Source organism: Stylophora pistillata, chromosome 6, assembly GCF_964205215.1.
Source record: "Stylophora pistillata chromosome 6, jaStyPist1.2, whole genome shotgun sequence".
Classification (NCBI taxonomy): Eukaryota; Metazoa; Cnidaria; class Anthozoa; order Scleractinia; family Pocilloporidae; genus Stylophora; species Stylophora pistillata.
The window spans coordinates 6,930,313-6,944,578 of NC_142524.1; the positions used below are offsets into that span (position 1 = coordinate 6,930,313).

The following is a 14,266-nucleotide window of genomic DNA, read 5'->3' on the forward strand; positions in this document are numbered from 1 at the left end:
ATATACATTAATTGAAGCTCCCCCTTAGGGGCTTTTCAGCCACAATGTAGACTAACTAAGAGCTTAAAAATCCCCACTGGCAGGAGAAAGACCAGTGGGCTATTTACAGACCACAGCCAAGGAGTTGAACCAGGGGCAACCGAGAACAAATCCAGTAAGTGGCAGGGTGGAGAACTTGAACCCGGGACACCGGATTACAAGTCCAGCACCCTAACCACTCGGCCACGCCGCCTCCTCTTAATGATTTTTTCAACTCAAACTCCTTTACTGCTATAACCCATAATGGTCATAACGAGCCTGTAATTGTAGGCGTTTCTCACATAGAGGACATCGAGGTACTAAATCTGACACCAGACCCATATAACTGATTCCAATACGATTTAATCTGATATCAAACACGTCAAACTAAAACACAAAGAAAACCTAGTCTAAGCGACATTACATGGAGCTACACTAAAAAACAATAATTATTACATAACAACACAAAGGTCGAACGCATAAACCCTAACAATAAATCGTTCAAATACTAAACGAAAAAAGGTGAGAGAAAAATACACTTACCAATTGTCCTCTTTACGCCTCATTAACAAGAAGTCGCAAAAGATTGCAGATAACTCTATCGCAGATAACTCTATCGCACAAAACTCGCATCAACTCTAATATTAGCGACAGCGCATGAGCCCACAATGCACGAGGTCGCAATAATGTCTCACTAAAACTTAAACGACAGTTACAGAGCCTCCTTTGTTATTCTAATAAATTAACTTACAAATCATGATTATATGATTGTCTATTTTGCTAACGCTAACAAACTGCAAAATACTCAAACCATGTAATAACTTTATTCAACTAAATTATTTATTTGTTTTCATGCACCCAAACCAAACCCCAAACATTTTCAATTGCCTCCCTACAGAAGGTATTCTTCACTAACATACAAAAATTAATCAATAACAAAACAAAGTAACTACCCCTGACAAGTATTGTATCTGTAACAAGACAATGGTTACTCAAGAAAATCAAACCCATTAGTCCTGGGTTGATTGTTCCAAAGGCAACAAGAATTAAAATTGCAACTGCAACAAGAAAATGATTATAAAATTGTAACTGTAACAAGGAAATGGTCATGCATTTAAGTAAATCAACCCCATTAGTCGTGGGTTCGGTATTCCAAAAGCAATAAAGATTAAAGATTAAACTTAAGTTTTCTCACATGAATTTGAACATTTCAACCATATTGTTTGGAATTTCTGTCTTTTAAATATCGTGCTTCCTTTCTGTGTTTCTCTCACATGTGGCCTGCTCCTTGTGCAAGGAAACTGGTACTTAAGCCACCTTATATTTGCTCTTTTGTGAAATAATTTTTGACACTCATAGAAATGTAGCATGTCAGTGTGGCCATATGAAATCATTTATATCAGTTCTAAATTCTCTCTGTCTCTGTGCAAAAGGAAACCACCACATTCTTCCAAACACATTATCCAAGTGTTGGACTTACCAGAAGAGACCACATGCTTAATTAACCTGTGTCCCCCAAAATAATAGACTAAACATTAGTTTACCCTTTTTTCATACCGTGTTCATACATGTGGCGAAGTATGCCGCAACAATTGTGACAAAATTCACCACACATCCAACAAGTGAATTTCTCTCTATCTAAAGATAGTTGTCTACACTTGTGTTTCTTTAAGCTCCTCCGATCCTCAAACCCTTTGCTGCAATAGCTGCACTTGTGAGGCCAATTCCCATGGTATGATCTGTTATGCACTGTCAGGTTCCCCTTTCCAGTAAAGCATTTATCGCAATGAGTACATTTGTAAGGTTTCTCACCACTGTGAACTCTGAGGTGTCTTTGCAAATTTCCTGCTCGATTAAATGTTTTGTCACAATGAGTACATTTGTAAGGTTTCTCACCACTGTGAACTCTGAGGTGTATTTTCAAATTTGTTGATTGATTAAATGTTTTGTCACAATGAGTACACTTGTAAGGTTTCTCACCACTGTGAACTCTGAGGTGTATTTTCAAATTTCCTGCTTGATTAAATTTTTTGTCACAATGAGTACATTTGTAAGGTTTCTCACCACTGTGAACTCTGAGATGTCTTCGCAAACTTGATGAATGATTAAATGTTTTCTCGCACTGCATACATTTGTAGGGTTTGTCACCACTATGAACCCTAGCGTGTTGATCTAACACGCGTTGATCCTTGAAGCTCTTTTCACACTGTGTACATTGATAAGGTTTCTCATCACTATGAACCCTGTGGTGTTGCTTTAACCCTCTTTGATTTTTGAAACTCTTCTCACATTGTGTACATTTGTAAGGCCTTTCATCTCTGGGAGTTCCAAAATGTGTCGTCTGATTTGTTTTTGAGTGAAAGCAGTTTTCAGTGTTGGCACATCTGAGTCCATTCCTCCTTTTGCTCTGCCTCATTTTCACTCTACTTGCCTTTTCTCACAAACTTCAAGACAAGAAATTGAACATAGTCAGGTAACATAGACATCAGGCCCCGGTTGTTCAAAAGCCGATTAAATTATCCCTCTATTAGAGGTTAATCGACGATTAAATTTCTTATCCCAAGGATAGCTAATCTAGTATTAAAATAACGTTCCTGAAAGCAGATTTATCCCTCGATTAACTATCCTGCGATTAAGCTGAGATTAAACCAGTCAAACCGGTTATTAGGAGCTATGCGGCTACGCACGAACAAAAAAAAATTGGAGGGAAAAAATGGCGGAAAGTGAGAGTGCACATGGAAATGGAAACCAAACGAAAGATAGAAAAACAAAACAGAATTTTTCACTTTATGAGATTGAAATCGTCACCGATAATGTCAAAAAACATCTGGACTTAATCCAGTTCAAGTGAACGAATGCTGTGACCAACAAAAAGAAACAAATGCTCTGGGAAGAAATAACCCAAGCGGTAAATGCTGTCGGAACAGCGAAGCGAACGGTTACGGAGGTAAAAGACAAGTGGAAAAATCTCCATAGCATCGCCAAGAAAGAATTTGCAGAATTCAAGAGGGAGATCAAGGTAACTGGGGGTGGTCGGCCTCCAAAGTCGCCAAGTGCTGCCAGCAGAGAGATAATTGAGGTGCTTGAGGACACGCCGGCGTTCAGCGGTTTGATTGGCTTTGAGACAGGTTTGTAAACAATTGTTTCTAGGTTACCAAAAATTTTAAAATTGTAGACGGTCAACCGGCCATGTTGTTTCGGCGGGGTTTTCAGCTCATCACTCGCCTTCCCGTCTTTGAGCGTACAAAATGTTCGGACACAAGGGAGGAAAAGATAAGTTTGCACGTTCTTTTTTTTTTAACCTACATCCATAACTCTATTAATCAAGTTTTACTTTATTTAGTTTATTATCCCATCGCATTTCATGAGTGTACTTCACGAACCGGAGGCTGCCACGGAGAATTCCAAACCGGTTTGCTGCCTTTGCGGCATTTACAGGGTTGCATTCGATTAAACCCTATTTAAGCTGACTCTAGACGAACGTTCCATGACGGACTATTAGTAATTCTCTTGATTAATTCATTTATGAAAAATGGCAAGCTGCGTCACTTTGCAAAGCGATCTCAGGAGTGAGACAAAAACCTTTGATTTCGAAGAATGTCTTGGATACAGTTTCTAATTTGGTTAAAATTTGTTTTGTCAAAGGCAAAGTGCTCCTAGTTTTTCTTTATTAATCTTTTACTAAAGAGTGTTCTTCAATTATTTACGAACGGCTATTTATAAATAACTAGTTTTTATCATTTCGTCTTCACGCAACTTTGTTTAGGTTTGTGATTGATGAAATAATTTGTTGTTGCTCCTGTTATTATGTCCTACTTTTTTGGTCACTAAACTGTGGTATGGTTCTCACTGGCAATTCACTTTGGTTCCACTTTATCTGTCTATATGAAGCCTAACTTTTGGTACATGACTTTCAGATTTTGTAAGCATTTTCGTAAATGATTTCACTGAGTTAAGTCTACTAGACGTACACAAATTCATTGTATGAATTTGAATAATTTATTTTTGTACATGTTAAAGCTTAAGATTCCTTGTGGGAGAGATGCTCCTTCTGTTGTTTCATTATGTGATGCATAAAACTAAATTCACACCCTTTGAGCCTGAGTGAAACCTTAATTGTGCTTGAAATATTTTATAGGAGAAGATGCTCATTTACTATCAGAGTCTGCAAAGATTGGGACTGAAGAAGACTGTTTGAGCATCAGTAAAGATTTGCATTCTTCACCAGCCAAGGCTGATGAACGGAAGAAGCCTGCAAGAATCAGTAATGATGATGTTCTGAAAAAGCAGTATGAATGCCTGTGTACTCAGAAGGAAACTTTGATTCTTAAAAAACAGAAATTAAAATTGCAAATTAATATTTTGGAGCAACAGGTGAATGGCAACAAGACCTTTGGAACTGCATTAAATGCAAATTTTGTAGTTGCTGACACTGATTCATTTTAAATGAGGAATATTGTAAAAAGTCCTCTAAAAGAATTATTTTGGGCAAATGTTCTTCTTGTATAATTTATAATGAAAAGTAAACAATGTATTCTGTTCTTAAACACGAAGGTGCGCTATATAAGGAAGTCTTCCCTGGGAAGACCTAGGCTCATTTGTCCCTCACCGTTGACGTGTGCGGGTCAAATTCAAATGCTGGTAGATGAACACAAGGAGCTAATGAGATGTCTATTGTTTACTTCTACCAGCATGGTGGCATGAGGTAACGTGCAAACCACCTACTTCGATGTCAAATTTACGGCCACAAATAAAGACAGTTTCGATTGGAGAAAGGAAATACAAATCTCAAAAACTCCTGTATTGTGATGAAGACATAAAACAATTTTGAGGAATGCACCCACTGTTCACTGCATTGGAGTAGCTGTAGCTCAAGCTGAATTGACCCCAAGAGTTCTACATTACACGACGGTTGATTAACAAATGGTCCAGTGGGACCTATGGCTCCTTTTTATAGCCACCTTTGTGTTTAAAATGTATTTTGATGCAATAAAACAGATTCTTGAGTGAAAATTATTTTAATGTTTTTTTTTCATCCAGAAACCCCTTCAATTTATCAGTGAATTTTTAATTTTTTATGGGTAGTTAAATTACAAGCAAAACTGATTGCATTAGGCAAATACAAAAATTAAAACTTGTCAGAAAAAGGTGTTGCAGATGTGGTCTCGGATGACCTTGCCATCCTGTGGACCATGGAAGCAAACAAGATTAGGCTGATCATCAGCCTCAGCATGGCCATCCAAAGGTTCATTTCTCAGAATTGCAATGTTATGTAAAACAGCACATGCTCCAATGATGATAAATACTTTCTCTGGCTTCATTCTGATCTCAGAATGAAGTAGATGGAACCTTCACTTCCACCAGCCAAAGGCTTGTTCTATTGCCACTCTTGTTCTTTTGTGGGCACTGTTGTGCTCTTGCTGCTTGTCTGTGACTGGATTCAGGTAAAGGGGTCATCAGGTAAGGCTTACAAGGGTAACCACTGTCACCTAACAGTAAACCATCTTCCAGGGACTGGTGTTGGTTATTAAGTTGTTGTCCAATTCTCGAATCCCTAAATATGAAGCTGTCATGGGTGCTGCCCGGCCATCGTTCTACAATGTTAGTAAACATGCCTAAAATGAAACAGCAAATAAGTAATGTGACCATTTCTTACCTATGATGTAGAAAATCTCATCTCATTTTATTACAACAATGTACTGCAAAGAGAAACCACAATAATCGTGTCTATGATTAACTTGGGTAACTGATTCAAATATTTAATTTACTTGCATAACCTTTTCATTATTTATTTAATTTGTGTTTTGAAAATTGGGGGGCTGCATCATTTTGAAATCCCTGCTGATTGCTGCACTCTGTTGGCCATTAGCTGTGTAATATATTCACAAACATCTCACATTTTTTCTTTTTTTTCCAAGCTTTTTTCTTTTTTATGCTGTTATTAAAATATTGGTGTAATAATCTTGGTTAATTTCCATGTGTTTTTGCAAACCAAACTTTACCCATACCATTTGAATCAAATTATTTCATTTAGTTTTGTTTTAAATAAGGTTGTCAATTGGGAACAGAATGTATGTGAACTGAAATGTTCAACAATATATTGACTCAGATCTTCTCATACCCTTAATTCCTAATAAAAAAATTTTTTTTATCACTACTCCCATATCCTAAATATATGAAACTACAATCTTAGTAGTAACTCCCATCAATGCAACCCCATAGCAGCTGGTTTGCTAGAAATCTCAATCTAAAAAAACTCTCAAGGGAGTTCCCCTCCCTGTCAAAGGTTATTTTACAATTTTTATGGAACACTAACTGTGATGATATTTTAGTATGTTACTAACCTTTGTGATTGCAAACTGCTTGCACATCTATGGAATGAAACCCTTTACGATTGACAAAATCATTTTCGTTTTGATGTGGTGCCTGAATCTTGATGTGAGTGCCGTCAACACAACCAATCACCCCAGGAAACCCCCCCCTCTGTGAAAAAACCGCGTTTGTTTTGAAATATCTCTGCTTCGGTCAATGGCCACTTGATGAAGTTTCCTTGTTTCTGTGCGAGGGCAAGGGAAACTTGGCCGATAATTCGGGACACAGTTGATTTTGACAAGCCCAGAGTATCTCCAATAACTTGAAGAAAGCTTCCGGAGGCGAAAAAGCGCAACGCTACAAGGACTTGCACAGTTGTCGACAAGGCATGGTTTCGAGATGTATCTTTTTCGAGATCGTCGCGAAGGAGCTCAGAAAAAAATTCTATGGACTCTCGACCAAAACGATATCGACTTCTCAATTCTTCATCAGTGAAATCGTCCAGGGAAAAGTCGTCTGGAGGCCTTAATGTTGTTTCTTTCCTTCTTGGGGCCGGCATTAAGCCTAATCCGCCAAGCAACAAGTCGGCCATTTTCTTTTGTTTGGGGAAAGTTTACCCTCGATTAGTGAGTTAATCCACCTCGCTAGGTGTGTTAAAATTAACCTTTACTTTAACCCAGGGATAGCGCTAATCGCGCTTTCAGGAACAGAAACTATTCGTGGGTTAGATTTTAATCTTGGGTTAGGGTGATTTAATCGAGGGTTAGCGCTAATCGGCTTTCGAACAACCGGGGCCTGTTTTTTATTCAAAGCTTGGACTGTATTAAGTTTTGGGGATCAAAATATATTTCCTTTATTTCCCTTATTTTCTCCCGTTGAACTCTCTTTTCAAAATTGGCATGTTATTTTGACAAAAGATAGAAATGTGTTTCCGCAATATTTTCCACTCATTCACGGAAAGTATAGTGAACAAAACCGAAGATAAAAGTTCCAAGTTGGCTTAAAATAGTTTATTCTGGTTTTCTAATCATGCAAAACTTGCAATTTTAACCTTTGATCCAATTATGTAAAAACTCTTGTGTTCAAAAACAATTTGCAGCTTTTCATTTAATCGAACCATGATTTAACGAAATAAAGTGAACTGAGTGCAATTGTGTTCGATGATTTAATTATCCATTTAATGTGGTTGAATTGCCTACGGCAGGAAGGGTAGTACGGAGCTAGAGTAGGGTGAATAAGATTACATACCTTATAGTTCCACAGGAATCAAATAAACCACAAGTCAGAAGATAACAAAATTGAACTACACCCATGAATATGACGGATTTACCAGGTTTGCTCGGGAAAGGAGCAAATTACGTCTTGTATGACGGCACAAAGTGTTCTCGCCACTGCAAAAAACGATTGTTGCCTTCTATTAGTCAGATTTCATTGAAGCTATATATGGAGAAGGTGGAAAATTTGGTGATCGTTAATCCTTGCTAACAATGAGCAAACACTTGTTGAAATGCGATGAGATTTCCGTGCAGTTATTTGTTTTAAAGGAGAAGTACCCAAAGCGACGCGGCAGAAATGAAGTCACAATGACCCTTACTCAGCTAATCACGTTTCAGAAATGAATTTTCATCATCAACCCGACATGTGCACTTGCGAAAACATCGATTTTCTTGGCTTTGAGTTGATAAACAGCTTATAGAAGAAAATGAAACCATTTCTAACAGAATTCCATTCGAGACGCGGTCTCTGTACGGTACTGTAACTAAACAGATTCTTTCGTTAAGCGCGAAGATACTGAGACGATAGCTTCCATTTGGCGGGAAATACGCTCGAATATTTGTCCGCGGATATCGTCTTTACCGAGATGCGAACAGTTTTCCGAGACGGTGACACTAGAGAAAAAGTATGAGCTACTAGTATGAATTTACCAGCATATTTTTGCACCAAATGGAGGCTATTGAGTTCAGTATCCTTCAGATGTTTTTGCAGCGAGCGAGAAAAATGTTTTGTTGCTTGGGATTTTTTCTGATCAGTGTTCTCTGGTTCGAATTATGAACAAAGAAACATGTCCATTCTCCTGTAACAACAGGAAACCGCTCTTGTCTTGAGTCAAATTTAAAAGCGGGGCTTATATCGAAGCGGACGTAAGGTTTGAATATTAGGGCGTATCACTTGGGGTATATCATCCGATATTCCCTAGTTTTATCAGGAGCCTATGTGATGGGCTCCTGGTTTTTTTCAGTCATGTGGTGCACTTAGAACAATCGCGCGCGAGCAAAAACATTTGATGGATTGTAAGTTCTGATATTTTTCTCTCGGACACATTTTGATCCGACGATGAAGGAAACACAGATGCCTACCTGTTTGGAAGGGGTAATAGTGGACTGAAGTGAACAAAGAAAACGAAAATAAACAGTACTACATTTGGTTCTCTGTCCGTTGCTATTTTTATTTTGAAAGAAATAATTATCATTGATCTATGCATTTCCACAACTTTAAATAGCAGAATGATTCCACTATTCTTTACGCAGAGGCCATTTTCTGGAACATTTTACGGCATTCTTCGAGGTCGTCGCGATTCCTCAGTAGGAGTTGTCTGGCAGCTGGAAGATTAGGCGAACTTTTCAAAAAGCTCCAAGGAACTGGAGGAAGCTGATTTGTAATAGTGTAGAAAATCATGTCGAACACTCTGAAGCAACCGAACAAAGAAAAACAAATTAACCTAGAACGAAGGGAGAGGGAACACCAATTTCAAAAGGTCACAGGTCACAAAGAGATCCTTTATTCGCAGAATGATAAACAGACAGAGAAACAGACACACAGACAGAGAAATAGACAAACGAAGACAGACAAACGACGAACAGGACAACCGACAGACAGACAGACAGACAGACAGACAGACAGACAGACAGATAGTCAAACAGGAGAACAGATATACAGTCAGGCATAAAGATACAGAGATAGACGAAAATGCAGGCAGATAGAAAGCTAAACATACAGACACGCAAACAGATACTCAGACAAGGCAAAAGACAGACGAACAGTCAAACAGAAGAACAGACATATAGTCAGGCAGAAAGAAAGAGAGATAGACAAAAATGCAGACAGATAGAAAGCTAAACATACAGACACGCAAGCAGATACTCAGACAAGGCAAAAGACAGACAAACAGTCAAACAGAAGAACAGACATACAGTCAGGCAGACAAAAAGGCTCACGATCATACGGGGAGATAGACATACAGATATTCAGACTCAGGTACGGGGAAAGATAGACATCTAGATAGACTAACAGAAAGATGATCAGACTGATAGGCAAACAGCAGCACGATAGAGATGACTGACCAACCTACTGACTGGCGGATTGAATGACTGACGGATGGAATTGCTAACCACGAAACAACAGAAAAAAATAAGCATTCATTAAACCAAGTAAAACAGTTACCTCATTATTCACTGCGAGAACTTGCTTCAAAAAATTTACCTTCTTTTTCAATTCATGTGAATCCTAGGATAAAATAAAAGATTATGAAAAAAGAAAACTTTGCATGACAACGGGAACATTACTGGATGTGTGGCCTGTACAAGTGATTCTTAATAATTAAAGGGCGGCGTCTATTTCAACACAATATTCCTTAAATCCCTTAGAGTAATAAAGGGAAATTGTTCCTGGACCGATCACAGAGGGAAATAAAGTAAAAACCAGAGCATTCCCGAATAACTTTCGACCCTCAATTCAAAAACTGCTCGATCAACATGTATTTATGGACAAGAGCAAACCGTATTTGTCGCACTTACCTGACTGTTTCGGTGGCAAGAGCTCGTAAATAGAGCGCCAGTAATGACTGGTTTTGTTCAACAGGATACAGGTATTCCTCCACAGGGATGGGTAGCTAAAGGAAACAGAGAATAATATCGCACTTGCCATCGAATTGTACATTTAAAGTCATATGGCAATCTTATACAAAATGGTTACTTTAACCCTCTTCCCAAGCTTTGGTAGAAAGCTTTTACTTCGCAAACACGGCAAGCTATAAAATAGTTGCATTTTGTAAATTTTATCGCCTTGAGTAGGGATCTTGAGGATGAACGACGGAAGTTCTATGCATTAGTGGTAGAGAATATAGAAGAGAACAAGACATTAGGGGAGGAAAAAGTTGGTTATTTTAAAGCAAGAAAAAGGTGAAACCTTCTGTAGATTTTACAGCAACCATTTTATTTAGTTTATCTGGTCTAAGGGTATCGACAGAGCTCGCAAGACCCCTATGTGTTCATCCCAAACAGCTGTTCTGAATTTGATGTCGTGCTTCTGAGCCAACGGTAAAATAACAAAAGAACCAAACAGAGCATCTCCAAAGGAGACCGCGGAGTACTGGGCCTGAAGGGATGCGTACGTACAGGACACAAGGTCAAGGTCGTTAGTTCACTTTTTTCGTTGTCAAAAAATTGATTGGAGAGTTGATAATAATAAAAAGTTATGTTAGAACACTGGAATTTCGTTCTTCTTTCTATTTTATCTTTCGTGGAGAAATATGGAGATTAGAATTTCGCAAAGCTGATTTGTCAGAGCGAAACAACCATTCTTACTACTACACGCGGCCAAATGACAAACTTCCCTCTCTAAAACGCTCCTTTTCGCGGGCCAAACAGCAGAGTGCGGGCTGTAAGTGGCATTTGCCGTCCTAATACACCCTATGCATAACGAGAAGAGACTGGGAGCGATAAACGTGAAAACGAGGCTAGTTGGGCCTTGTTAGCTCGTGTTAAAAATATGGCCGCTCATGACTCTGTAAGTAGCCGTCTTTCTCAGATTCTTACAGAGGAAGATATCCCAGGAGCATCGCTTCAAGGAAGAAATCCGACTGCTCTAAAATCAGATGAACTTCGTTTTTGGTTAAAATGTCGTGGCGATCCAGCAAAGGGGTTAAAAACAAAGGCACAATTGGCGAAAAGGCAAGTACAGTATTTGTCAGTCGTGCGTGATACTTCTTAGAATTAAACAGATTTTAATATCGTACAAGAAGATCAAAGGATTTTAGGAATTACTTTTCGAAATGAAATGTTGATGAAATGATTAATAGTTTTTCAACTTTTCATTTTAAAGAGTTCTTGAATATGTTGCGTCTGGTCGTGATAAAGATGTTGTGGATCCCGATAAAAATCTGTTATACACGCGTCGGAAGGAGAGACAAGAACAACTCGCTCAAAGTGATGCGATGCCTGAGGAAAGAACTGTTGAATTTCCATCAGCTGGATGGTCTACAAATTTGCAACGCATGCCATTATTCACAAGGGCAGAGATGGATTTACATATTTCTAAATCTGGAAAAAACTTGGACAAAAATAAACAGAACCATGCGGTTCCAACAAGCATGAAAAAGGCAAAAACATTTCTTGTTGATGAATATCTGAAGGACTTAACTTGCGCAAGTGACGACCATTATTTCTTTTTTAAATGCTTGTGTTACCATAGTTTCAAAAAAAATGAGCCACCCCATAAATTACAAGTTGCACTTTGTTTAGTAACTGGAGCTGTTAAATATGCCTCATGTACATGTGTAGCAGTAACTGTTGGTTTTTGCAATCATGTGCTGGCTGTTATGATGAAACTCTGTAAGTTCAGCTTGTATTGTTGTCAAGATATCAAGGACTTGGAAAATGACTCTGATATGACACAAGCTAAGGCATGCACTTCAAGTTTACAACTATGGCACAGGCCTGTAAGAGGGGATAAAATCAAGCCCCAACCTGTCATGGAACTTGAGGTAAAAAAGGTGAATTTAGACGCAGAATATAACCCTGATAGTGGAGTAAGGTGCTTGTTGTAAGAAGCTAGGAAAAATTTGGGTACACAGGCATCTGATGAGGCTTTGTTAAAAGACAAACTTCAAAAGATCAACCCTAAGTTTTCCCTGTCTCAAATTATGTCTACTGGTTGTACCAACTTACAGGAAACAAAATTTGGAAAATGTCCAAGTGGCTCCTATGCAAGTTACCAGTTACAGTTCACAGAGTCTAATTTTCAAGTTTTCTGTAATATTGACTCAATGCCAAGAGTAGACTGTCATAATGAACAAAATGCTATTTCTGTATATCCTCCATTTCCTTTGCAACAATCTGAGCCATATGAAAAGCCAGATGATTTAAGAAGCAGCCAGGAAGCACTCCTGGAACATTTGATTGTTGATGAGGTAAAGCTTAATACCATCGAGAAGAAAACAATTGAACAAGTAGCATCAGAAGAATGGCAGGCAGAAAGAAAATTTCGGTATACAGCATCTAATTTCTATACAATTGTAAAAAGGCAAAGGAATCATGACACTCTAATAAACAATCTGCTTCATCCCAAACCATTTACTGCCAAACAAACTGCACATGGGAAAACCTACGAGCCTGTAGCCTTAAAGGAGTATAAAAAATATATGTTTTCAACAAGGAATCCAGTTTCAGTGTTCAAAAGTGGTCTTGTTGTCAGTATGGCCTCTCCCTTTTTAGCAGCATCACCAGATGGCAAGGTCATTGACCGAGGCTGTAGCAAGCCTTTTGGGTTGGTAGAGGTTAAATGTCCTTACACAAAATTTCATGTTAGTCCCTTAGAAGCATGTGCAGATGAAAGTTTCTTTGCAGAAAATGTAAATGGAAAGCCAAGGCTGAAAAGGGGGCATCAGTACTACTTCCAGATACAGGGTCAACTAGGTATTACAAGAGCAAGTTGGTGTGACTTTGTTATCTATACTAACAAAGGCATAAGTATAGAGAGGATCATAATTGATCCTCAATTCTGGGAAGTATTGAATGAAGGCCTAAGGAACAGCTATTTTGAATATTTCATAGCACCAGCCTCTGTAGAGTTCAGTAAGCACTAGAAGGGTTAACTACCACAATCTAATCTTGTCATGAGTAAAGAGAATTGTGTCTCATACCTAACTGGATATGTTTAAACCAACATGGTCTGCATAATAAGATAGCTTTGAGGATAAAGCTTTTGTAAGTTTAGTACCTCTTTATTATTTGATTTTAAGATCTTTGGAACTACATGTAAAACTTACATCTTAAAGTGTTTGGGACTGAAAGCAAGCGAATCACATCCTTAGTTTTAGTTGGTTTAGAAAATAGTTAACCTGAGAGATATCATGAAGTTTACATTTATTAAATTGACTGAAATTCTGTAGTGTACCTCAGAGCTCTGTCTAACTCAGTATTAAGTGGAAATGAGAGGGTCCTGAATGTTACATAAAAAGGCACAGACACTCCACATTTGGTTTACTACCCCAAACAAACTGAGGGGTACAACACTATCCCATAAGTGAAAATTCTTGATTTTGTTGATAGCCAGTTCAACATGTATTCTAACAGAAGCAATTTCTTGAGTCTTGATAACATCTTGTGCTGTCAATTGGCTATTGGAACCTAAAAAGGGGGGAATGTTTAGGGTTACACCCAGTGGGAGTAGGTCTTCAATTGTAAAACCTTTATCGGCCATCACGGTGTCACCATTGTCAAACTTCAACTTCAGGAAACCACTTTGTTCAACAATTTCACGATCGGAAATGCTTCCACTATATAGCTGACTGATAAAAGTTATAGCTCCACTGGGAGCAATTCCAACTAAGCCTTTTAGAGTTACATGTTTCTTATAGGAGCTGAACAGTTTGGAATTCAACAGAAGGCTGGAAGGCATTTGGCATCTTATTTCCGTACAATCGATTATTACACGGGTGGAAGAGTACTTCTCTTTAAAGCTGTCATGCATTGTAGCTCTTATGACCTCCCTATTAGGCCATATAGATACTTGACCAAATTTTAAATATATATAATTAATCCAAGAAAGGAATGTTCTGCTTACTGTCGATTGTGAAATACCAAACAAGTGAGCCAGATGTTTTTCTGAAAATCCTCTTCTCAGTCTGCACAGAACAAGGAAGAACTCCTCTCTGGGT

General features: G+C 38.3%; 1 protein-coding gene, 1 long non-coding RNA gene and 2 pseudogenes across 3 annotated transcripts; 2 read left to right on the forward strand and 2 right to left on the reverse strand.

Moving 5' to 3' along the window:
• Positions 1 to 823: 823 nt before the first annotated feature.
• On the reverse strand, positions 824 to 2,350 carry LOC148728002 (uncharacterized; the record flags this gene model as incomplete). The annotated part of the gene is made up of 1 exon (XM_088724902.1): positions 824 to 2,350. A coding segment is annotated over one exon (792 nt), but the record flags the coding sequence as incomplete, so codon positions are not given.
• Positions 2,351 to 2,716: 366 nt separating this feature from the next.
• LOC148728003 (uncharacterized) lies at positions 2,717 to 4,552 on the forward strand (annotated as a pseudogene). Its single transcript, XR_015988463.1, has 2 exons — positions 2,717 to 3,146; positions 4,157 to 4,552. The product of XR_015988463.1 is annotated as an uncharacterized LOC148728003 (transcript).
• A 4,198-nt stretch (positions 4,553 to 8,750) lies between these two features.
• LOC148728004 (uncharacterized) lies at positions 8,751 to 9,917 on the reverse strand. The gene is made up of 2 exons (XR_015988464.1): positions 9,772 to 9,917; positions 8,751 to 9,016 (listed from the first exon to the last, which is right to left on the reverse strand). It is a non-coding gene; the product is annotated as an uncharacterized LOC148728004 (long non-coding RNA).
• Positions 9,918 to 11,022: 1,105 nt separating this feature from the next.
• LOC148728005 (uncharacterized) lies at positions 11,023 to 13,502 on the forward strand (annotated as a pseudogene).
• Positions 13,503 to 14,266: the final 764 nt, after the last annotated feature.